The following is a 26,277-nucleotide window of genomic DNA, read 5'->3' as shown; positions in this document are numbered from 1 at the left end:
CATGAGTGGATCCTAGACACTGGACGGTTAGAGTTCGATTTTGCTTTTGACTGGTATTTTTCCCTCCTGAAGAAAGAAAGTACTTTAATGGAGCCCACAGTTAAGACACTTTAAATTGTAGAAAGACTTTGAATTTTAAAAGAGGTTGGATCAATCTTTCAGACTCTTGTGGTAGGAGGCAAAATCTGATTCCCATATGATATCCTCTGATTTCCATATGATTACATATGCCATGTTATATGCATGTACACAATGAACAAAGTTTTGAAAACAAAATTCAAGACCTGTCAGAAGCCCTAGTTCAGTTCTCACTCCTGAAAAAAAAAGAGGGAATGATTCTAAAAACCTTCCTCCTCTTGAGGTAAATCACTCAAGATGACACACTGCCAGGTGTTGTGGCATACACTTTTAATTCCAGCATTCAGGAGGTGAAGGCAGAAGGATCTTTGTGAGATGGAAGCCAGCATGGTCTATAGAGTTCCAACAAAATACTGTCATATAAAAACACCCTGATTTGGGCTAGAGAGATGGTTCAGTGGTTAAGAGCACTGACTGCTCTTCCAGAGGTTCTGAATTCAATTCCCAGGAACCACATGGTGGCTCACAAGCAACTGAAATGGGATCTGATGCCCAAAGACAGCTACAGTGTATTCATATAAAATAAATAAATAAATCTTTAAAAAATAAACACCCTGATTCAACAACAACCCTCACCACCCTGCAAAATAAGATCAGTCCTCAACTGGAGTATCAAACAGCTGTACAAAAACAGAAAATTAGGAAATACGTACGCTTCTTCAAACTCTGAAAAGAATCAGTTAGTTGAGTGGGAGGTGCTGCACTCACTCGTTTACCCAATAGGTCTACAGTATCAGGGTTAAAACGTGATCACGGACAAGAGGCATTATGACTCCAAAGGGAGTTTGTCTCCTGGGTATTTCAGCCAGTTGCTGGAATCTCCTAACTTAGATGTGTTCCAGATTGATCTCTGCTAAGTCTGTGGAGAGATCTGCATGCTTTCTTTATTCAGGCATAAAGAGGTGCCCTAAGAAATATTTTGTTACAGCTAACACTGAGATTGAACATTATTCCCTGGCCTCCACAGTGTTTCAAATAATCCTAATTGATCTCCTAGCTGTAGTTAAGCTTAGAATTTCTACAAAGGAGCTAGCTGTCTTATCAGACAGAGTGCCTCCAAAGTTAGAGATAGCAGTTAGGCACAAATCATCAGAGCAGTCCCAAAAAGTTAGAGATAGCAGTCAGACACTAATTTTTAAGAGCAGTCCCACACGAGGCAAAATTATTTTACTGACTAGAGAGAAGTTATAGGGCTTCCCTCACTAATTATTTACCTTACAGCCAAGGAATGCCAAAATACGACCCTCAGATGCTTTCCTCAAGACAGACCCTGAGATTTTATCTTGGGGATGCCAGGACAACCCAGTCTGTAGAATGACACCACTGCTCCTCTGCCTTGCACCTGGCTGATTGATTATACTGACCTTGATGTGACCACCTCCTGCCTAAGTGATTTCTGTAATTTGTCCTGTTCTCTGTATTCTATATAAGCCTGATTTCTACTTTGTACAAATTACATTCAGTTTCAGCACTCCCTTGTGTCTGTTTCTGTTTGTCATTTCTTCGCCAATGCCTTGTCTACCTGACTAGAACCCTGTTCCCCCCACAGGTTGAGGGAGGCCTAGACTGGCCGGCCTGTGGCAGGAGGAACATTACAGCTACCATTAGCTTCCACAATAGTTAGGCCTTACCATTTCCTTCCTTCCTATTGAATTTCCTTGATATGAGTCAGTCAAAGGACCATTGTGAACTATTTTCCATTAAGAAATCCAACTTTCTACTTGGGGCAAATATTTATGTGAATATGATAAGATCTTATACTCTCAATTCTTCACCTGATAGAGTGTACGTGTCCCCATAAAGTATACACAAAGCCAGCAGGTTATAAAAAGTCAAAAGTGATATGTCACTCCCACATCAACACTGAAAAGACAGCAGAGGGCTAGGGGCTGGGAAGACATCCCAGGTGGTGACATGCAGCAGAGGGCTAGGGGCTGGGAAGGCATCCCAGGTGGTGACATGCAGCAGAGGGCTAGGGGCTGGGAAGACATCCCAGGTGGTGACATGCAGCAGAGGGATAGGGGCTGGGAAGACATCCCAGGTGGTGACATGCTTGCCTTGCAAACAAGAACCTGAAGACACGAGAACCAGTGTAAACTGGCAGGGGAGGGAGGCAGAATAGGTAAATTTCTAACACTTACCAGTCTGCCTACTTGGTCAGTGGCAAGCCAGTAAAGGATAGTGTCTCAAAAACTACAACAACGCTGGCCCAATGAATCAGCTAAGTGACGAGAGACACTTGCCTGAGTTCAACCTCCAAGATCCACAAGATGAAAAGAAAACATTGGCGCCCCTGTAAACTGTCCTTTGACTTCTATATGGCTTGCACAAAGGTGTTTGAGAAACAACATCCAACATTGTCCCATGGCCTCCACATGCACAGTGTACACACCACCTACCTCAAACGAAAATATACATAACCTGAATAGTACTATTTCATCCTCCTCCTCCCTCAGTCACATGTAGCTCAGTCTTGGAACCAGACAAAGCAATCTTCAAATTCCAAAGTTCTGATCCTCTGTTTTCACCTCCAAGTACTAGGATTACAGGTGTATTGCTACCAAGCTAGACACATGGGGTTCAAACCCAACCCAGAGCTTCATATACTGTAAGCTCAGCTAATCCCTAGGCACAAACTAAGCTCATATAGAATTATTGATAACTTTAATCAAACAATAAAAAAGAAAAATATCGGGCTGGAGAGATGGTTCAGTATAGGCTGCTCTTCCAGAGGTCCTGAGTTCAATTCCCAGCAATCACACGGTGGCTTACAAACATCTGTAATGGAATCCAATGCCCTCTTCTGGTGTGTCTGAAGACAGAATACTCATATATATAAAATAAATAAATCTTTAAAAAAATAGTATTTAAAAAAGGAAGGGAGAAAGAAAGAAAGAAAGAAAAAGAAAGGGGGAAGAAAGAAAGGGAGAAAGAAAGAGAAGGGGGAAAAGAAAGAAAGAAAGGAAGGAAGGAAGAAAGGAAGAGAGAGAAAGGGAGAAAGGGAGAAAGGAAGAAAGAAAGAAAGAAAGAAAGAAAGAAAGAAAGAAAGAGAGAAAGAAAGAAAGAAAGAGAGAAAGAAAGAAAGAAAGGGAGAAAGGAAGAAAGGAAGAAAGGAAGAAAGAAAGGAAGGAAGGAAGGAAGAAAGGGAGAAAGGAAAGGAAGAAAGAAAGGAAGAAAGGAAGAAAGGGAAAAAGAGAAAGGGAGAAAGAAAGGAAGAAAGGGAGAAAGGAAGAGAAAGGGAGAAAGGAAGAAAGAAAGAAAGAAAGAAAGAAAGGAAGGAAGAAAAGGAGAAAGGGAGAAAGAAAGAAAGGAAGAAAGGAAGAAAGGGAGAAAGAAAGAAAGAAAGAGAGAGAGAGAGAGAGAGAGAGAAAGATATCAATTTTATATAACTATTCTAGAAGACAGGCATTAGGGAACACATGCTCTGCTGTCTCCAGCTCATGCTCTGTCTGCTGATCTATTTCATGGGGCTTTGTTTTATTTTGCTTTATTTCATTTCAGACACAGATTAAGTTCTCCTCAAACTTTCAATATTTCTACCTCAGACTTCAATGGCAGCCAACTCATTTTTGAAGTCTGCATGATTTCAATTCTAATACCAAACAAAAGAGCATTCTGACTCACACTTAAAATACTGCTCCATAAAAGAGTGAAGTTGAAGATGCCCATGAGTTCAAAGCTAATAAAATGGGGTAGATAATGCAGCTTGAGTAGCAGCATTTTGATTCTGTCTCAAAATAAATCACCAACCATATATACATACAAATTACTAGAAAACTAAATCAATATTCCTCTTAAATATAGATATAAAAATACAGCCAAAAATTAAATAAACAAATAAATAAATAGCTCACAGCCAAGTATTAATAAAGCAGCCCTTTCTTTTTTTTTGTTTTTTTGGTTTTGTTTTTTGAGACAGGGTTTCTCTGTATAGCCCTGGCTGTTCTGGAAAAGGCGGCCCTTTCTTAAAGGCTTTAAGTGTGTTTTACTCCAAACATGGGATCACCCCAACAATCTGATTCTCACATTAGCTGGAATATGAGCACAAAGTTAAAGCATTTAACTTCACAAAGCTAAAGCATTTAACTTCACAAAGCTATGTTCAAATGAAAGAATCAGCAAATTTTGAATAGAAGAAATTATGAAGCAAGTTAGATAGTAGAACAGTATGGAAGATTAAGTCATCACCAGCTTCATCAACACTGATTTAACTAAAGAGAAATGTGTCCTCATTCATTTCTTTTTCTTTCTTTCTTTTTTTTTTTTCCTAGACAGGGTTTCTCTGTGTATCCCTGGCTGTCCTAGAACTCACTCTGTAGACCAGGCTGGCCTCAAACTCAGAAATCCGCCTGCCTCTGCCTCCCAAGTGCTGGGATCAAAGGCGTGCACCACCACTGCCCGGCCTCCTTGATTTCTTTCTTCCTCTTTCTTTTTTGTTTTTTGTCAAGTCAGGGTTTCTCTGTGTAACCCTAATTGCCCTAGAACTCATTCTGTAGATCATGCTGGCCCTTGAACTCACAGGGATCCACCTGCCTCTGTCTCCTGAGTGCTAAGACTATTCCTGATTTCCAATAGAAACTTCAAGTGACTAGTGCACATCAGAACCTCAGTGGTGACAAGTCAGGACCCAATCTGCCTCTGAACATCTGTTTCAGCTTAAACACTTACCTTCAACCTGGCTAGTGTCTACGCATGGTTTCTTTTTGGACTCTGAGTTCCCAGTTTTCTCATCACCATCCAGGAGAGGAATAAACTCAGTTTTCTCCACAGTTTCTCCCACAATGTCATCATAGGGCTCTGCCTCCAGCGTGGCCATGAAGTCTCGCTTTATCTCTCCTTCAATTTCTGGAGGTGGTTCTGTCAATGCATCCACAAGACTGAGGTCAGCCATTCTGTACCACTGTGACTGCCTGTTAGGGGCAAAGAGAAGTCTCACATGAACACTGCAAATGAAAACACACTTCTAGAGCCTCTCATCAGGTTTTTTTTGTTTTGTTTTGTTTTTGTTTTTTTGGGTTTTTTTTTGTTTTTTTGAGACAGGGTTTTTCTCTGTGTAGTCCTGGCTGTCCTGGAACTCACTCTGTAGACCAGGCTGGCCTCAAACTCAGAAATCTGCCTGCCTCTGCCTCCCAAGTGCTGGGACTAAAGGCGTGTGCCACCACTGCCCAGCTTAAAGCTATTTTTATAATGTGTTTTCAAGAGAACCAAATTATAAAACTTTACATCCAGCAAACGCTTTTTAGATGGTGAGAAAATAAAAGCTCAGGACCAATCAATCACCCACGGTGAGTCACTGCTGCCGACACAGTCCACACCTCTCTCCACAGCAGAAAAGTCAAGGACTATTTTGTTCTTTTTACTTATTTGAGACAGGATCTTGCTACATGTAGCCCACGCTAACCTAACTCACAATGACTCTTCTGTTCAGCCCCCTACCAGGCAAAGCAACAGGGCAAAACTATTGTAAGGTTTGTGGCCCATTCCACAGAAGAAACTCATACATGGTACTGTAAACTTGGTAAAAGCCTAAGGCAGATGAGCTCATAGCTCTAGTGGGAAAACTAAAGCTGTTGTTTTAGTAACTAGACAGGCTATACCTGCCAAATTGCCTGAGTATTTTTAGGCAGAGAAGCTTCCTTTTTCAATGGGTAGCTATTACTACAGAGACTCATGCTGGTCAAACTGCTGGGAATCAGTGAGTGCTGACTGCTCAGCCCTGCAGCATCAATATCAACCCCACGAGGCTCAGGGAACGTCAAGGAATAGGGGGTAGAAAGAAATGAAAGAGCTGTAGAAGAGGGTACAATCTTGAGAGTGCTGTCTTCCGGGCACCCCCAACCCCCATCTGCGGGATTTCCTGCAGAAGACCTGCACAAGGTCAAACCTCTCAGCTCTCAGGAGGCCACACCACTTCTACAAGATTTATACACAGTTAGTGGCTTTCAGGGGTAGGGGTGGAAGCTCCTGAAAATTGCCCATGCTCCTGTAAAATTAACCTCTCATGCAGGCTCCTGTAAGTAATCAAATTCATTGGGTCTTAAAATTTTAAACTAAGCAGAAACTACGAAGATCTTCTAACCCATTGTTAATTTCTTAGACAAAAGAAGCATTTTTATCAGCATGTAAAATGCTGGAGGTTTATCTATATACAGAGAAAAACATTAATTATATATATTTTTATATTTTGTAAGGAAAAATAACAAAATTAATTTAGTATTTATTTTATTGGGGGATATCGACATTGTCTCACACAGCTTAGGCTAACCTGGAACTCACAGAAATCCTCCTGCCTCAATTTCTCAAATGCTGGGTGGGATTCCAAGTATTATAAGCCATGATGCCTGATTTATATAGACCTGCAAATAAAATCCTTCCCCCTACCCCTACCCCCCAAAAAGGCGCTTTAGGGCCTGGAGAGATGAAGTAGCTAAGAACATAAGCTGTTCTCATATAGGACTGGGTTCTGGAGCACCCATATGATGGTTTACAATCATCTATACCTCCAGTTCCAAGAGGTTCTACACAGTCTCTTCTGACCGCTGCATGCTGGGCACACACATGGTACACATACATACATTTAAGCAACTAAAACATTCATACATATAAAATAAATTTAAGAGGACTGTTTCTCATTCTTCTCTCTCTTCCTCTCCTTGCTCTACCTCTCCACCTCTTCTTTCCTCCCTCCGCCCCCGTGTGTGTGTATACACATTCTGTGCAGATCAAAGGAAATATGGGGTGTTTTCCTCTATTGTTTTCTGCCTTAAAATAAAACTGTTTGCTTAAAACAGACTCTAGCTGTCAAATGCTGAGGTTACAGCCATGAACAGTCATGCCTGGCTTTTTATATAGGTGCTAGGATCTGAAAGAATCTGAACTACTAAGGTCACCATGCTTGCATAGCAAGCTCTCTCCCCACTGAACCATTCTCTCAGCCCTTAGCTTTGTTTTTGTTTGTTTGTTTGTTTGTTTGTTTTATTTTGTTTTGTTTCAAATAGACCAGACTGGCCTCAAACTTGCTATCTTCTGTCCTGCCTCTGCCTCTCAACTGGTAAGATAAGAGGTATGTGCCACCATGTGGGCTTGTTTTTCTTTCTTCCATCTATATATTATAGCCTTTAGAGGTATTATGGAAAGTACTTATAAAGGACCCAGAACATGATGGCACATCTATAATCCCAGTGAATGGCAGCTAAAGCACAAAGGCCTGAAATTCTGAGATTACAGGATTCCAGCACCACATCTGTGTGCATGTTCTACACGATACTTCTAAACTATCCTCATGCAGATGATAGGCTAGAGGGGCTCACAGCTCAATTTCAGAAAGGGAAAACAGTTAAGACTAAATTCTAGACGAGCCTAGGCTACATACAGAAGTTGTATTTCATCACACACAAAATCACTACTTGTAGAAAATAATTCTATAAGGGAAATTATAGTATTATGTTAGTAAAATTAACAACTATTGAAAGTACACTTTATTTTATAAATGAAAGAAATTGATTTTCTAGTAGTTTTTTATTCTAAAATATGTACACATAACAGATTCTTTAAGTGCTCAACAGATCTGTCAAACTGTTCTGCAAGTGTATCTATAACATGTATCTATAATAATTTTACCTCACACATACAGAATGAAGTTATTTAACAATAAATTATGCCTCAATGTTATTTTATGTTTTGTGAACAAAAAAAAAAAAAAAGGTACTACACTGGACCAAGCATGTGTTTAATCCCAGCAACTGGGAGGCAAAGGTAGGTGGAGCTCTGTAAGTTCAAGACCAGCCTGGTCAGCTGAGCATAGGAGCTCCAGAACACCTAAGGCTGCACAGTGAGACCCTGTGTGGGAAAGAAAGATTCAGCACAACACAGCATTTTTCTCATATCAAGACATCAAGAAGATAAAAGCCTTATTTTTAAAACTGTATTATAAACCCTGTCTCAAAAGCAAAAACATCATTAGCTAGGCTTCTTAGTGCATGCTGGCAATCCTAGCTCTCAGGAAGCTGAGAGTGAAAGACTGAGATGTCTTAAAACATCCAAACCAGCCAGGCACCAGTGGCGCACACCTTTAATCCCAGCACTTGGGAGGCAGAGGCAGGTGGATTTCTGAGTTTGAGGCCAGCCTGGTCTACAGAGTGAGCTCCAGGACAGCCAGGGCTCCACAGAGAAACCCTGTCTTGAAAACCCAAAAAAAAAAAAAAAAAAAAAAAAAAAGAAAAAACTGAAAAAAAAATCCCAAATCAAAAATAAAGACAGGGAAAAAAAAGAAACAAATGAAAAGTTATTTTTTATTGGCCATTTATTCATCAATCTATATAGATAATAAAGTTAATTTAAAATGGATTTATGGGGGCTAGTGAGATGGCTCAGCGGTTAAGAGCACTACCTGCTCTTCCAAAGGTCCTGAGTTCAAATCCCAGCAACTACATGGTGACTCACAACCATCTGTTATGAAATCTGACGCCCTCTTCTGAGGTATCTGAAGATAGCTACAGTGTACTTACATATAAAAAATAAATAAATAGGGCTGGAGAGATGGCTCAGCGATTAAGAGCACCGACTGCCCTTCCAAAGGTCGTGAGTTCAAGTCCCAGCAACCACATGATGGCTCACAACCATCCATAATAAGATCTGATGCTCTCTTCTGGAGTGTCTGAAGACAGCTACAATGTACTTACATATAATAATAAATAAATCTTTAAAAAAATAAATAAATAAATAAATCTTTGGGCCAGAGCGAGCGGGGCCAGAGAGAGAAGAAAAAGTGTCTGAAGATAGCTACAGTACAACCATCTGTAATGAGATCTGATGCCCTCTTCTGGGGTGTCTGAAGACAGTTACAGTGTGCTTGCATATAATAAATAAATTAATCTTAAAAAATAAATAAGTAAATAAAATGGATTTATGAGTAAGAAACAGAATCTAAAAATTAGTCTGATATATATATATATATATATGGTAGTTTAATTTGATGCCAGAGTCTTGAGTAAATCACCTTTGGAGTTTCTCTTAGTTTTGTGGACCATGTCTTTAATTTAATTCCCGAGACAGGGTTTCTCTGTATAGCCCCGGCTGTCCTGGAACTCACTCTGTAGACCACGCTGGCCTCGAACTCAGAAATCTGCCTGCCTCTGCCTCCCAAGTGCTGGAATCAAAGGCATGCGCCACCACTGCCCAGCATGGCCCATCTCTTTAATCCCAGGCTAAGCTAATCTACAGGAGTTCCAGGACTCTGTGTCAAAAACAAAAAACAAAAAACAAAACCAAATAAATAAAAACATTGTGTCTATCAGAAATAATAGGGAAGGTATTGCCTTAGTAATGTGGTTTCCTAAATGAGACCTAAACAAAAACAATCCCAATAGACAAGCTAACATGAAAGGTTGAAATCTCATAGAGGTTCCACCAGTACAAAGTGACTGTTAAGAGAGAAAGAGTCCATGGCTGAGTCCCCTTAATGCTTATCCAATACAAAGTAAGTAACCCTGAAAACACATACACAGGAGCATCACTAAACAGACTCAGCAGGTTAAATTTATATATTTATGTATGTGTGTTATAAATAATAAGGAAAAAGAGACCAACAACTTGAAAGGAAGTATTAGATAAACATGAGAGGGGCTGGAGATGGGGTACATAAGAGGAATTAAAGGAAAGAAGGGCAAGGAGGAAATACATTTTAATTTTGTTTTATATTGTTGTGGTTATTTTTGGTTTGGGTTTTTTGTTTTTTGTTTTTTGTTTTCTTTGCCCTGAGATAGATGGATGGATGGTTGGTTGGTAGGCAGGCTCATTCATTTTCTTTCCCTGAGACAGAGTCTCTCTGCATAGCCTTGGCTATCATGGGACTCACTATGTAGACCAGGCTGACCTCAAACTCAGAAGTGCTTCTTGCCTTTGCCTCCCAAGTCCAGAGATTAAAGGCATGTATCAGCATACTTTGCAAAATAAAATTTAAAAAATTAAAAATGACTCTCTAAATCAAAAGCTTTATGAAAAGTATTCTCAGTTTTATGGCTTGCTATAAGGAAAAAGCTTTGATGGAGAAAGGAAGGAACTAAAAAATGAACTCAGTGCACTCCTGAACCAATCTTACTGGAGTTTAAGACACTCCACTCTGCTCTAGGTAACAACATCAACAGAGACTTGATACCTCACTGTCAGAAAACCTCATATGGTCTAAGTAGGCAGGAAGAACACATGTTCTCCAGTACAGCAATCTGGACATCTGATCTTTCTTTTGACCACATGAAATTATCTGGTTACCAAGATTTTAATAAAAACAAGTAAAGTAAGGCAACAGAAAACTCTGTGACATGATGACAAAGCACTGGAGAGAATCTTGGTCCTTTTACTCTTCTCTTTACTATTAATAGCTGTGTGCTCATAAATAATAAATAACACAGGATGAGATCATAAATGCCTTCTGTGGTGGCTTACTTTAGATAACTCACAAAGTCTGAGACTACAGACTTAAGAGTATTTTGGGGGACAAGGTCTATATAGATTAAAAATATTTATATCTGGGCTGGTGAGATGGCTTTGTGGTTAAGAGCACTGACTGCTCTTCTGAAGGTCTTGAGTTCAAATCCCAGCAACAACATGGTAGCTCAAAACCACCTGTAATGGGATCCGATGCCCTCTTCTGGTGCGTCTGAAGACAGCTACAGTGTACTTATGTATAATAGTAAATAAACCAAGGCTCACAACCATCTGTACAGCTACAGTGTACTCACATACATAAAATAAATAAAAAATCTTTAAAAAACATTTATATCGAACTGCAATAAACAGTAGTCTGGGCAACTAGTCTGTTTTGTTTTGTTTTGTCAGGATCTCAGTGCATAGCCTGTAGACCAGGCTATCCTTGAACTAACTAAAAAGATCTAACTAAAAAGAGGTAGATCTACCTGCCTCTGTTTTCTAAAGTACAGAGATTACAAATATTTCACTTTGCTTGGTTTGAGACAATTTTTTCTTTTTTTTTTTTTTTTTTTTTTTTTTTTTTTTTTTGGTTTTTTTCGAGACAGGGTTTCTCTGTATAGCCCTGGCTGTCCTGGAACTCACTCTGGAGACCAGGCTGGCCTCGAACTCAGAAATCCGCCTGCCTCTGCCTCCCAAGTGCTGGGATTAAAGGCGTGCGCCACCACCGCCCGGCAATTTTTTCAAACATAGTCCTCTAAAAACTGCACTTGTGTGTCTGATGTGAAACTGCCACTCTAGCTTACTAATGACAAGTAGCTACCTCTGGCCAAGCTGGTTCCTGTGTTTGCTTGTGAAAGAAAAGAGAATGAGACCAGAAGCCCAAACAGTGCCACCATCAATCAATCAAAAGTATTGTTCCTTAACAACTAGTGTCTTCATTTCACTCTGAATCCTAGACACTAGCCTATGACACTATGCCCCCTCTAGACTCCTATTTTAAATGGGTACAGGACACACCTTCCTGGAAGGACCACTGTTCGCACCCGGTGTAAATTAAGATCTTATCAAATCACTTTCTACCTCATCCCCAAAACAGGTTTCATTCAAAGTGTTTGGGTTTTAGTGTGAAAGGGAAGAAAAATAATTTAGCAGCCAGAACACAGCAGATACTGTTTCAACATGGTGGCAAGTCTGATAGCTTTCAAAATTTTGTGTATTGTCACTTTTAAATAAAAGCATCTCTTTTATTGCCTTGTACTACTTTTTTAAACTACCACTTGCATCACTGTTTCCCAAATACATTTCTTTTTTTTTCTTAAAGATTTATTTATTATATGTGAATACACTGTAACTGTCTTCAGACACACCAGAAGATGGTGTCAGATCTCATTACGGATGGTTGTGAGCCACCATGTGGTTGCTGGGATTTGAACTCAGGACCTCAGGAAGAGCATTCAGTGCTCTTAATCACTGAGCCATCTCTCCAGCCCCCAAATACATTTCAAATAGTAAATTTAATTTAAAAATTTTTTGACAGAGTCTCACCATGGTACCTAAGATTGGTCTAGAACTCTTGAACTCGGTTCCTGAGTACCCAGGACCATATGGAGAGTACTACTTACTCTCTGTGTGCTATTACGGTTAGTAATTATACTGAAAACCATCTGTTCTTGTTACTCAGTTAAACTGTTTTGATAACATCATGCCTAATTCCAGGGATCCCAGTGTTGTAGCAGAAATGTAGATAGCATGGTTAATATTGTCTTCCTCCACTCCCCCTGACCCCACTCCACCTTTCATGGCTGGTTGTTTAAGTGACACAGGATTCTGAAGCTGACACTGAGCTGCTAGTGTCATTACAGAGAATGCTGTTACCAAAATGGATTCTTACTCCTCAGGCTTGGAAAGAACTCAGCATCCCAGGCAAGTCCCAGAGATCACTTGTATTCTGACAGGCTGAATATAGCCGGCATCCTCATGTGTTCATATTCAAAAATCAAATATTTTTTTTCAAGTTTGCCTGGCAACTTTCGGCTACTAAACTATAACTTTATTTCCCAGATTTGTTTTCAACGTATTTATTTCAGAGACTTATTATATATCAAGCTGAATCTTATTTCTGTCTTGACTGTGTGGTTTTTTAATTTATTTAACAAAAAAACTTGACTTCTATAAATATGGTATTTCATTCTAAGTAAAATAAATCATTAAGCAAAGCTCTCTAGAGAGATCAGCTACCACTTTTCACTGGCTGTAAGATTCCTTAGGCATTTCTAAATTTCTCCTGCTTTATTGGCAGAGACTTACAAATGGCAATACACAACTTAGTGGAATCCTATCTTAAGCAATATCCCTTTGAAGAGTATTAACCTTCCATCTCCAGGTACCCCCCCTTTACAACACAAGGACAACAGCTGTACTATTATGAACTGATGAAATTTCCAGGGTTGGCAGAGTTCTATTCACAGCCATTTGTTCTGTTCATCACTGGATTCTCAACAAAGAGAACCTACGATCACTGGACTAGCTGAGGCTGCCTATCACCCAGCTAAACTCCTTCATTAAACAACTTACTGGTAGAGGGTAAAAGACATTCCATTTTACTTCTAGTTTCCAAAACAAGTAGCTCCTTTTCCCACTATTTTAGACAGCCTTTCCCTTAAATATAAAAACATTGCAAACATATGTACACACCACATTGAGACACATTAAATACCCTTGCAGCACCAAGTTCAAAACCAAACTTGCTTACTTACAAGAACAATGCAGGCAACTTGGGTTCAGTTATGACTGAATGTAATTTGGATCTACAAACAAACAGGAGGCTGCCACATTTCTGACACAAGTAAATTTAAAATCTTTTTCTCCAGCAAGATAATCTATACTAGATACCTCCCACTGTTAGCCATGTGATACACAGAGCAAGTCTGCTGAACGCTGGCTATGTGGGCTGAAACCAGAGATGAGAATGACACAGCAGCTACATTTCTGTTGTAATCATTCTTTGCAGGCAATATTTAATTTTATCTCAGTCTTTTCAACAAATGCCAATGAGTCAACTGGGAGTTTTAAGTTCCAGCACCATCAAAAACGAAGTCAATTCCTGGTGAATGGCAGGCCTAAAAGCAAAAGGCAAAGCATCCTCATGATATTGGGAATGTGGATAGCAAAGTTTTGGGGTTTTTGTTGTTTTTGTTTTAGTTTTGTTTTGTTTTTGAGGATGATGCAGTTTTTAGAGACAGGGTTTCTCTGTGTAGCCTTGTCTGACCTGGAACTCACTATGTAGACCAGGCTAGAGCTTCAAACTCAGAGAGCCACCTGTTTCTAACTCCCGAGTGCTGGGATTAAAGGCTTGCAATAAAAATATTTATGGAAAGCAACAAAACTTCACTTAACCAATACATACCAAGTAACAAGCAATCTGAGTATGGTTTTCATTGTTGTTCATCACATTAGGCACACATGTAGTATACACACACACACAAAAATGCACAGGCGTGCGTGCACCCAAAGCCCTGACAAACTAGTGTAGTATCCTAGGAAGGACAGCCCCCAGAAAACAATACCATAAAAGAAATTAACTAACTGGGTAGTGGGGGTACACCTCTTTAATCCCCAAACTCAGGATACAAGCAGGTGTATCTCTGACTCTCTGAGTTCAGAAGGCCTGCCTGATCTACAGAGTGAGATCCAGGATAGCCATGAGCTCTACACAGAAAAACACTGTCTCATAAACAACTAAATAAACATAGTAACAATAAATGAATGAATGAATAAAGAAAAAAGAAATTAAATGAAGTAATTGGACGATGACCTATCTGAAATGAACCTTTCAACAATTTAAAAAGCGGAAGCACACTAGGCATCTAAGATAACAAATGGGAGAAAAGCAATTACAACAGGGAGCAGCTGGACACGGCAGTGCTGGTGATTACAGCATTCAGGAAGCTGAGGAAGACATGAGCTGAGGCCAGGCTAGGCTACATAACAAGATCCTATCTCCAAAAATGGGGTGGGGGGTTGAGGACAGGGGTTGGGTGGAGAACTGAGTTGAACTATAGCACTATTTTGTGCTAAATGAATTCTCAAAAATAAAGAATACATCTAATACTTTACTAACACATGGTGGCTCCATGAGAAAGAATACTCATGGAGAAGAATTTTGTACTGGTATACAATAGAGGAGAGGAGGAGAAAGAAAAACCTGGAGTTGATCCTAAAGCAGCAGCTGAAATCAACTAAAAGACTTGCTGACTCTCCAACTTTCATTGTAAGTGGGCAGAAGGCAAAGAGAACTTTGCCTTCTCATTGGAATGTGTTTCTCTATTGGTCTGAAAGTCTGAGTGCTGACCTTTAAAAGACAGTGTAAGGTCTGTCCTCCCTTTAGCTGGTGGGCAGTTACACTGAATGGGCATGGACAATCAGTGGCTCTAAGGAGGCTCAGTAGTCCACTGTACTTCTTATACATGCATTAGGATATTTTGTGCAATAGATGAATTTTTACTCATTCAAAAGTAAGCAAAACGTAAGGAGATAAAAGAAAGAGCTTGTCAAGATGCCATATACCTTAATCCTAGCACTCTAGAAGAAGACAGGTGTCAGAAGTTCAAGGCTGGCCTGGACTACCATGTATACAATAGTCAACTCACTAAATACAAAGGACCCAGTGGAGGACTCTGTGGTATGAGACAGAAGGAACTAAAATTCCTCGATCATGAAAAGGCCACAGGCCATTTCAGGCCTATAAACAGGAAATAAACTTTTAAAGCTGACCATACTAATGTATACACCTAAAATAACAGAACTGAGGAGGCTGAGGCAAGAGGATATAAACTTTACTAAGACCTTTCCAAGAAAGAAAGGAAAGAATGAGAGGAAAGGAGACAGGAACAAAGGAAGGGAAAGATCCCTTCACAGTCCATGGAACTGCTGGATACACTTCAAAGGCCACAGTCACTGCCCTAATGAATATGGGTATTTTAGATCTCGAAGATCATCATTTTGCCAATGGAAAAATGATAAAGTGCTTTTTAGATCACTCTAAAATTTATGCTACTAGGGGCTGAGGATATAACTCATCTGTGGAGCACAGCCTGCCACCTCCACGACTCTAGGTTCACTTGCATACCACTAGCTGGTAAGAGAGTCAAACCTCCTGACTTTCTTTTCAAAGACCTTCTCAGTTAAATACCCAATGCTACTTTTCCCCTGGGATGCTACACACACTGGGCAAGCAACTCTGAGCTACTGAGCTACATTTCCCAGCCTGCTTTCCTTTTGTTTTTATGTTTGTTTTTATTTTGAGACTTGGTCTCACTAAGCTATCCAGGTTGAACTCCATTTAATTCTGTATTCCAGACAGGCCTTGAATTTGCAATCCTCCTGTTTCAGCCTCCGGACTATCTGGGATTACAGGCCCAAATTTCTGTGTTTGGCCAAATGCCACCATTTTATCCCAACATTAGTTACAAGGACACAAAGATAGCAACTTAGACTTCATCTTCTCTTTTATTTTTGACTTTGTTTTTAATGAAACAGGATTTCAAGGACCTCATTACGAATGAGCCCTCAATGCCCTGGAACTCACTATGTAGACCAAGCTAGCCTCAAATTCAGAGATCTATTTGCCTCTGCACCCATACCCAGCAACAATAAGTTTTTTTTAAATCTTATTATATCTAAGTACACAGTACCTGTCTTCAGATGCACCAGAAGTGGGCATCAGATTGATTTTTTAAATCTTATGCATTAGATGATGGAGTCATGACTTTAATCCCAGCACTGGGGATGTGAAAGGAGATGTCCTGAGTTCCAGACCATAGCAAGTAAAGGCACTTACTTTGCTGCAAAGCCTGGCCATCCAAGTTTAATACTCAGACTAACAAATCTGGACGTGCTGTCTTACACATGTCGTCCTGGTACTCCTAGAGCTGAGCTGAGATCCACTGTTGAGAAGTAGACAACAGCCTGGAGTACTGCAGGGCAAAAACAACTAAGAGATCCCGCCTCAGCCTCAGCCAAGGAAGAAAAGAACTCATCAAAGTTGTAATTTCCACCTGTGCACTCTGGAAGCCATATTCTCACACTCACACACAAAGTTTAAAAACAATACAAAGAAATCATTCTTCAAATATAGCAAAAATTATTTTTAAACGAAAAAAGAGAAAAACCTCTTGTACCAAAAGATTAATAGATTACATAAAATGTTACTCAATTGCCCTTCTTGCTTTTTAAGTATTTTTGTTGAATTAGACTATGGAAGTATGTCATGGGAAGATGAAGGTGTGGTCATTTTACTAAACAGTACCACAGTCATTATGTTCACAAAGTCAAAGCTATAACTTCTAATCATGCACATCTTTCCACAGGAGGAGGGCATGCTTCTAACAAAACAACAGTCCCTCTTATGCATAGTTTTACTTCCCACTGTGAGTCAGTCTGAAAATATTAAATTGAGAATTCCAGAAACAAGTAGTTTTTGAATTTTAACTGAACACTATTCTGAATGGCACAATAAAATTCATGTCTCACTCTACTCTACAGGGGCATAATTCATCCTTTAGTCCAAGCTCCCACTCCCCTTCTGTCAGTCACTTAGAAAATAGCCCTCCACTCTTAGTATCTCAATGATTGAGTTTAAGTAAAATTAAATTTACTTAATAAGGTACTAATGGCAATTTTATTAAGGTATATTGTAATAACTATTATACTTTAAAATATTCCTTATTGTCTTTGTTGAGCCTAATTTATAAACTTTTATCACAGCTATATATGTAGAAAAAAGCAATGCCAAGAAGTTGAAAACTAGTATTAATTTATACTAGGGATGTACACACATCTTTTATTTTGTGTGTAGGATTTTTTGAGACCAGGCCCCACTCACTCACTCTATGGCCCAGGCTAACCTGAAACTAATTATGTACCCCAGACCTACCAAGAATTCATGGTGATCTTGTCTCAGCTTCTTCAATGCTAGGATTACAGGCATTAGCCACAATACCTACTGCACTCATGACTTTTTTTTTATCTATTTAATTTATAGGAGTATATAGTAACTGTCTTCAGACACTCCAAAAGAGGGCATCGGATCCTATTACAGATGGTTGTGAGCCACCATGTGCTTGCTGGGAATTGAACTCAGGACCTTTGTAAGAGCAGTTGATGTTCTTAACCACTGAGTCATCTCTCCAGCCCATCACTCATGACATTTTCGAGAAAGGGTTTCTCTGTGTAGCCCTGGCTGTCCTGGAACTCACTCTGTAGACCAGGCTGGCCTTGAACTCAGAAATCCGCCTGCCTCTGCCTCCCAAGTGCTGGGATCAAAGGCGTGCGCCACCACCGCCTGGCCATTCATGACATTTTAAAACGTCATATTTAAAATAACACGTTGACCTAGAGGTTCCTAAATTATCTTTTATTGTTACACTTAAAAAGCAAAGACTAGGCCGGGCGGTGGTGGCGCACGCCTTTGATCCCAGCACTTGGGAGGCAGAGACAGGTGGATTTCTGAGTTTGAGGCCAGCCTGGTCTACAGAGTGAGCTCCAGGACAGCCAGGGCTATACAGAGAAACCCTGTCTCGAAAAAAAAAAAAACAAACAAACAAAAGCAAAGATTAGGGGGCTGGTGAGATGGCTTAGCGGGTAAGAGCACCGACTACTCTTCCAAAGGTCCTGAGTTCAACCCATTATGAGATGGAGTGAGCAGGGCCAACCGGAGCAACTATCTGTATGGCTACAGATTGTATTCATACACAATAGATAGATAGATAGATAGATAGATAGATAGATAGATAGATAGATAGATAGATAGATAGATAGATAAAGGGGAAAAAAAGTCGAGCAGTGCTTGGGAGGCAGAGGCAGGCGGATTTCTGAGTTCGAGGCCAGCCTAGTCTATAGAGTGAGCTCCAGGACAGCCAGAGCTAAACATATGCACACTTCTAAATTCTTAGGAATTATTTACCAAGAAACTACAGTTTCAGTTCACAAAGAAACAGGACCAGAATTGGTGGTTATTTATCCAAATTGCTCACCAAAATTGTAGCCTTACTGTATAACATAAATCCTGCTTATCTAGTATTACATATGATTAGGTTTTCCTTGCTGTTCTCAGAAGCTGACATTACTTTTAAACGGGCATGCCCACAAGAGACATCAATCCCATACTACATACTCCACTCAAATACAAAAGGTTCTGTAAAGGACTTGTCAATCTATATACAACTAAATTTGGGAGTGAGTAAAGGCTACCAAAAAAAGGAGAGGGAAGAAGAGGGAGTAGAAATGGTAGAGGGGAGAAGAGGAGAAGTGAAAGCAATTTATGTGTCAGGCAATCTTTAACAAAGTCTTTATATGTAGCCCAAACTGACCTTACACTTAGAATTCTCTTGCCTCAATTTAAAAATTAGAAGTTCAAAGCATGAATATGGATCTCACTTTAACAATGATATATTCATCTTGAGAAATACTTGCTTTCTGTGTATATATATATATATAATGTCATCAGCATCATCTCTAATTACAGCCAGCTTTGCCTCCATTCATTTTAACTGCCAATATTTTGTATGAGTTTAAAGACTCTTGTACTAGCTAGATACACTGCTGCATATGGGCAGGAACATTGAGCTCAGTTACATAGCAGACTCTGAGGGTAACCAGGGCTATATGAGACCATATCTCAAAGTTTCAGGAGGGGTGGGCAAGCTGAGAAGGTGGTTGTGTCAGTAAAGACCCTGTTATACAAGCATAAAAGCCTGGGTTCAATCCCCAGGACCCATATAAAAGGCTGAGCACAGTGGCACATTTCTGTAATCTAGCACTGGGGAAGCAGAATCATGCAAGTCCTGAAGTTCATTAACTACTCGGCCTAGGAAAGTCACTAGAGACCCTGACTCAAAAAAACAAAAACAAAAACCCATGACAGGTGTTGACCTCCGGCCCTTACACACACACACACACACACACACACACACACACACACACACACACATACACACACACACACACACACCACAAATAAAACAAAAATGGCAAAATGGTTTAACCAAGGGCGGGGGGGAATACTTGGGGTATTTTTCTCTACTAGTGACAAGAAAGGCTGCCTTTTGGGAACCTGGAATACGAGGACAGCAAGTTCCAAGACAGACTGAATTCCCGAGTGAGATCCTGTTGGAGAAGAAGGGAGAGTCAAAGAAAGGAGAAAAACTCTCTTCTGATTCTTCTACCTTTTTTGTTTTGTTTTTGTTTTTGAGACAGTGTTTTTCTGTGTAGCACTGGCTGTCCTGGAACTTGCTCTGTAGACCAACCTGACCTCAAACTCAGAGGCCATCTTAACTGCCCCTGCCTCTCAAGTACTAGGATTAAAGGTGTTGGCCACTACCACCAGATACTTCTACTTCATAGCAAGGGCTAGAAATATATTTTAAGAGTTGTAATCTGAAAGGTTTTAACACTATATGCCATAGCTTTTGTAATGTGATGATCTGAAATGCCTCCCAGCAGCCCATAAATTAAAGGTTTTATCCCCAGCTCGAGGCCTCAAGAGAGGCATGGCAATGTAGGGGATACTGGGACCCAGCAAGAACCCTGTCTGCCTGCTTGCCTCCCACCCATCACAAAAAGAACAGGCCTCCTCTACTAGATACCCCTAGCATAATATGCTATGCCATCAAAAACCCAAAGCAACAGAGCCAGGTGACCTTGGAATGAAACATCTGAAATTATGAGTCAAAATAAATATATACTTATCTTAATTGATTAATCTCAGATATTGTCGCAATGAGTTAACAAGCAGCAAAAAAGCAGTCAAGCAAGAATAAATAAGTACAAGGGAACAGAAGAAAAAGAGTAAAGAAACTTATAATTTTTCCCTTAAACATGACAATTCAAAACAAACAAAAGTAAAATTTAACAACAATCTTTAAGCATTCTACCCCAAGAAGTAATGAACACCCAAGTCTTGGTATCTAATATCATTCTCTGACAAAAAGAACCCTGTACTCTTAGAAAAGATGACTAATTTAGCAGGAAATACTAAAAAGAAAACCTGATAGGGTATCTCAAAACACAGTTGACTTTATAATGAATGACCAAAGCTGAATGGTCATTAATAAAAAGCAGTATTGGATCATAGGCCAGAGTTTAAAACCAGTACTCCTGAGGAGCAGCAACCTCCCCCTGCAGAGTATATACCCCGAAAGGGAGAGAGAAACCCAATAAAACTCACCTAAGCCAGGAGATCAAGATTAGCACCAACAGTATGAACTCAAGTTGACACCACGGACCTTGATCCAAAGTAGTAAATGTCACAAGGCTCTCCATCTTCCTCATTAGAATGGGACCATAACCCCATTCTAATGAGAAATGGAAAGACAACTCAATTGAAGAACTGTTATACAGTATCAGCACTCCTGAACACCTTGACAACCTAGCAAACAAGGAATTTAAGATATGGTCACAGCCAAGAAAATCTAACTAGAGTCTGTAACAGGAAAAGATGTAAGAATGATGGAAGTCTAAACCAGACTGAGAAAGAAAATGACCCTGGTGTTTGTATGGGAAAAATATCTGGCTATGGAAAGATCTAAAGAGGGAGGATGGGAGTGGGCTGTGGACAGTACTGGGCTGGGGAGCGGAAACAACATAATTAGCAGCAAAGAACATGATATGCATGTGTGGGGCTGTCATAATGAAAACCACTATTTTCTACTCTCTCAAAACTAACTAAAAATTGAAGAAGCCATAGTAAGTTATGGATGTTGATTACTAATATTGTATACATTAATTACAACAAATGTGCTAGACTAATATAGTACCAGGAGCATATTGGGACTCTCTACCATCTTCAGCTCTGTATGTCCTGTGTTGGTTTTCTGTTGCTATAATAAAACACTGACTAAAACCAACTTGGAAAGGATTTGCCTTAGTCTAGTTACAGTCCACCAGACGGAAAGCAGGGAGGAGCTCAAGGCTAGAACCATGGAGGAATGCTGCTTGCGAGCTTACTCCCAAGGCATGCTTACGTATACAACCCAGGACTACCAATCCTGGGATAGCATGGCTCATATCAAGAAAATGCCTGCCAGACATGCCCACAGGCCAATATGATGAAGGCAATTCCTTAACTGAGGGTCCCTATCCCCAGGAGACTCTAATCTGTGACAGGTTGGCAAAAACTAACTTAGCACATTATAATACCAATGAATATGCTGAAACAAAAATAAAATCTTTAGATTAGCATATTTACAAAAAAATTTGATGCAATTGCAAATTACCTTTATTTATGAAACTAAGATGGGTGAGCTGGGGCGGTGGTGGCACTCGCCTTTAATCCCAGCACTTGGGAGGCAGAGGCAGACGGATTTCTAAGTTCAAGGCCAGCCTGGTCTACAGAGTGAGATCCAGGGCAGGAGGGGCTACACAGAGAAACCCTGTCTAGAAACCCACCCCCCTCAAAAAAAAAAAAAAAAAGAAATAACATCAACTTTAATTCTGTACAAGTAGTAATTAGATGCTTTTAAAGATGAAATTTAATCTTTGGTTTTGGTTTGGGGTTTTGGGTTTGTTAGTTTGTTTGTTGGGGACTTTGGGAGGACATTCAAGATAGGGTTTCTCCTTGTAGTGATGGCTGTTTGGAACTTTGTAGACCAGGCTGGCCTCAAACTCAGAGAACCACCTGCCTCTGCCTCCTGAATGCTGGGATTAAAGGTGAGAACTACCACTACCCTGTAAAACTTATTTTTAAAATGAAAATATCAACGAATCTGAGATTGAGGCCAACCTAGTCTACAGAGTGAGTTCTAGAATAATCAGAGCTACACAGAGAAGCCCTGTCTTAAAAACCCACAAAGAACCAGGCAGTGGTGGTGCACGCCTTTAATCCCAGCACTTGGGGGGCAAAGGCAGGCAGATTTCTGAGTTCGAGGCCAGCCTGGTCTACAGAGTGAGTTCCAGGACAGCCAGGGGTATACAGAGAAATCCTGTCTTGAAAAACAAAAAGAAAAAAAAAGAAAAGAAAAGAAAAGAAAAACCAAAAGAAAAAAAAACCCACAAAGAAAAAAAAAGTAACATTTAATTTACCATTTTACAGTATACAGTTTTTTGGTATCCAGCTTTCAAAAAAAAAAAGTTGGGCTTTATTTTTTTTAATACTGCTTCTGAGTACTAGGTAGACAGACTTGGCAAGAAAATAAAGCACACACAAGATCCAGGATGTGGACTTGTCAAAGGACTGACTGTGCAGGCATTCCATATTTCTCAATAGGTCCAAACTGTCCTCAGTATTATCTAATAAGCAGCACACAAACCTAAATGTAAACAAGCAACTTAGAACTCACTTAAGATGTGACAGCCTGTGCCCAAGTCGCACCTTCAACTGAGCCCCTTTCTATCATTCCAATCTTTCTACATGTGTACAGACCAGAGTACAGATGCTAAGCCAAGCACCTTTCACCTTCTTCTACATATCAGTAGTATTCTATTACACAGAAAACTCACCCTATTGCCCTGAACATAACCACAAAGTCAGGAATATTGTGTGCTTGGCCTATCAGACATAGCTTTGTCTTAACAGAACACTGAACACTACTTAGAAAAGAATGATCTCACCCTACTAACTTGCCAACTTTATAAAAAAGCTTTTTGTTACAAGCTGTGATAACCCAGGAAACCAGATCTATTTTTACTTTAATGCAAGAAGAGGAAAAGAACTTGTAAGGGGGAAATAAAAACAATTCACATAGTAAAAGTTTTTAAATCACTTATTTTAAGACTTTTCTCCTTTCTTTGGTATCTGGCTACAACTGAGTAAGACTTTCAGAGATGTTTGATGAAAAACAAAAACAAAAACAAAAAATCTAAATTGCCCTTATATTCTATTCCAAATATTAAAAGATTCCAAACTTTTTGGGTCTGATTGGTATTTTTGTTTGATTTTGGTTTTTGAGACAGGGTTTCTCTGTATAGCCCTGGCTGTCCTATAACTCAATTTGTAGACCAGGCTGGCCTCTAACTCAGAGACCCACCTCCCTCTACCTCTCAAGTGCTAAGATTAAAGGTGTGATCTAGACCTTAATTTTTTTTAAATAAAAACTTCTAAAGCCTGCATAGTGATAAGTACCTCCCACCATCTGGAAGGCCAGGTCAGGAGGATGGTGAACTGAGGCCTGGGCTCCATAGCAAGTTCAAAGACAGCATGAATATAGAGTAAAACCTTTCTAAATAAGATTTAAAGCTGTTATCCTTCATTTGCCATATTTGTGGGTACCCAACAAACATGTTCACCTACTAGATAGAATCTAAGCAAATACCTGCTCCCATCAGTCCCAGTCTCTGCTCTAAGACACTCAAAACCAAAATGAAGGAAAAGCATATTTAGAGTGACTGTTTAGGTGCTAAAGGGTCTTGAAGAGAAGCCAAGTTCAATTCTAAACATCTATATGGTAGGAGGTTCCCAATCATCTATAAAACCAGTTTCAGAGGAGCTGATGCCATCTTCTGACCTCCACAGGCATCAAGCATATATTATATACATGTGGGGCACTAACGCCCACACAAAACTCATGTGTGCAAACACACATATACATATTGCTATTTCAAAAAAATTTAAGTCTTTTTTTTTTTTTTTCAGTTTTTCGAGACAGGGTTTCTCTGTGTAACCCTGGCTGTCCTGGAATTCACTCTGTGGACCAGGCTGGCCTCGAACTCAGAAATCCGCCTGCCTCTGCCTCCCAAGTGCTGGGATTAAAGGCATGCACCACCACCGCCCCGCAGATTTAAGAGTCTTGAGCCAGATGTGCTGACACCTTTCTCCCCACACCCACCCCTACCCCCACACCCTTCTCACAGTGTAGCCCTGGCTGGCTCTTCCAGAGATCCACCCACTTCTGTCTCTGCTTCTGAGAGTGCTGGGATTGAAGATAGATGCCACCATGCTCAATCCCAGTACTTGGAAAGCTAAGGCAGAAGAACTACTAGTTTGAGACTAGAATTTATTATGCCTCACAATTTGAGATTTTCTGCCCTAATAAACACAATCTCTTAACAGGTTATAATTAAAAGTTGCCCAGACACATGAGCGCAGGTCTATATAATCCCAGCATTTTTGAAAAACAGAAGTGAGCCAGGCGGTGGTGGCACACACCTTTAATCCCAGCACTTGGGAGGCAGAGGCAGGTGGATTTCTGAGTTTGAGGCCAGCCTGGTCCACAGAGTGAGTTCCAGGACAGCCAGGGTTACACAGAGAAACCCTGTCTTGAAAAACAAGAAAACAAAACAAACAAACAAAAAAAAGCAAGAGGACCCAAAGCCTGGGTTACATAGACAGTTAAAAGCCAGCCTGAGCCACAAAGAGACCATGCCTTAAAATAAATAAACAGTATTCAGCTTTCCAATGCTTGACTACCTCCTGAGACTATGTTTCACAAAGCTCTCTTGTTATACCTCTCCAGAAAAACCAATAAGAAGCCTCTAATAATATACTGGCTGATCCACTGACCTATTCAAGACTGCAGAAAAAAACCAAAGCTTGTTCACATGGAAGCATGAGGAAACGAATCCCAAATTAAGAGTAGAAATCACCCTAATAATCATACCACAGATACCAAATAAAAGTTTTCAAATTTTTTGTTTTGTTAAATGGGGTCTCCCTAGTAGCTCAGGCTGGCCTTAACTCGCCATCCTTCTGCTTCAGCCTCCCAAATCCTAGGACTACAGGCATGTACCAGACAGGTTTCAATCTCTAGGGGAGATGAACAGATTACAGATTCCTATTCCAGACTCTAATGTGGTCAATGTGGGAAAGGTCCTGGAGACCTGCATTTTAAAGTAGCTCAAATGGTTCTACAGTCAGATAAAATAAACCTTTCTTAAAATATGCCTTCTTAATTTCATTGCATCTCAAAAGCCACAGTTTGACCTATTACAAAAACCAATGATTAGCCAAAATACCTGCACTGCACATAGACTGTTTTCTAATCTAAAAGTTGTCTGGCTCAACAATCTTGATAGATTTCCTCCAAAGCACTTGATAACCCACTACAACCTAACTCCTCCTGTGCTCACTAAAGCCAGTAAACCAGAAGAATTCTATGAACGAAAGGCACTTCTCGGAAGTAAGCGAGCTGTTTCAGCGGGTACAAGATCTACCCGGGACACGGGTGGTGCTATGCCAGGACCAACCGGAAGGTTTCCCAGTTTATTAAGGTAAAGTGTGAGTCCATATAGGAGTCCTCGGCAGATGAACTGGACCGTCCTCTACAGAAGAAAACACAAGACAGTCGGAAAAAGTTCAAAAGAAAAGAACCTGCTGTGCAGTCCAATTCCAGCAAGCCATCACTGGTGCATCTCTTGCTGATACAATGGCCAGGAGGAATCAGAAACCAGAAGTCAGGAAAGCTCATCGAGAGCAGGCTATAAGGGCTGCCAAGGAAGCAGAAAAGGCTAAGCAGGCATCAGAGAGGACAGCGATGGCTGCTGCCAAGGCCCTCCACAAAGACAGCACCTAACAAAAGCCTGTGAAGTTCTCTGCTCCGAGAGCTGGAGGAAAACGCTACATCATAGTTTAAAATAAAGATCTGTCAACCGGGCAGTGGTGGCACACACCTTTAATTGCAGCACTTGGGAGGCAGAGGCAGGTGGATTTCTGAGTTCGAGGCCAGCCTGGTTGACAGAATGAGTTCCAGGACAGCCAGGGCTACACAGAGAAACCCTGTC

General features: G+C 40.3%; 1 protein-coding gene and 1 pseudogene across 18 annotated transcripts in view; one reads left to right on the top strand and one right to left on the bottom strand.

Moving 5' to 3' along the window:
- Positions 1–26,277, bottom strand: part of Map4 (microtubule associated protein 4) — a 141,136-nt gene that overhangs the window by 92,431 nt on the left and 22,428 nt on the right. For all 18 annotated transcript variants that reach the window (XM_031345228.1, XM_031345222.1, XM_031345223.1 and 15 more), the window contains exon 2: positions 4,807–5,048. In XM_031345228.1, the coding sequence (XP_031201088.1) occupies positions 4,807–5,029 (223 nt within the window). In that variant the 5' untranslated portion in view covers positions 5,030–5,048. The remainder of the gene's footprint in view (positions 1–4,806; positions 5,049–26,277) is intronic.
- LOC116073711 lies at positions 21,653–26,129 on the top strand (annotated as a pseudogene).

This window comes from Mastomys coucha, unplaced genomic scaffold (assembly GCF_008632895.1).
Source record: "Mastomys coucha isolate ucsf_1 unplaced genomic scaffold, UCSF_Mcou_1 pScaffold23, whole genome shotgun sequence".
Lineage (NCBI taxonomy): Eukaryota > Metazoa > Chordata > Mammalia > Rodentia > Muridae > Mastomys > Mastomys coucha.
This window is presented reverse-complemented; position numbering and strand designations above follow the sequence as displayed.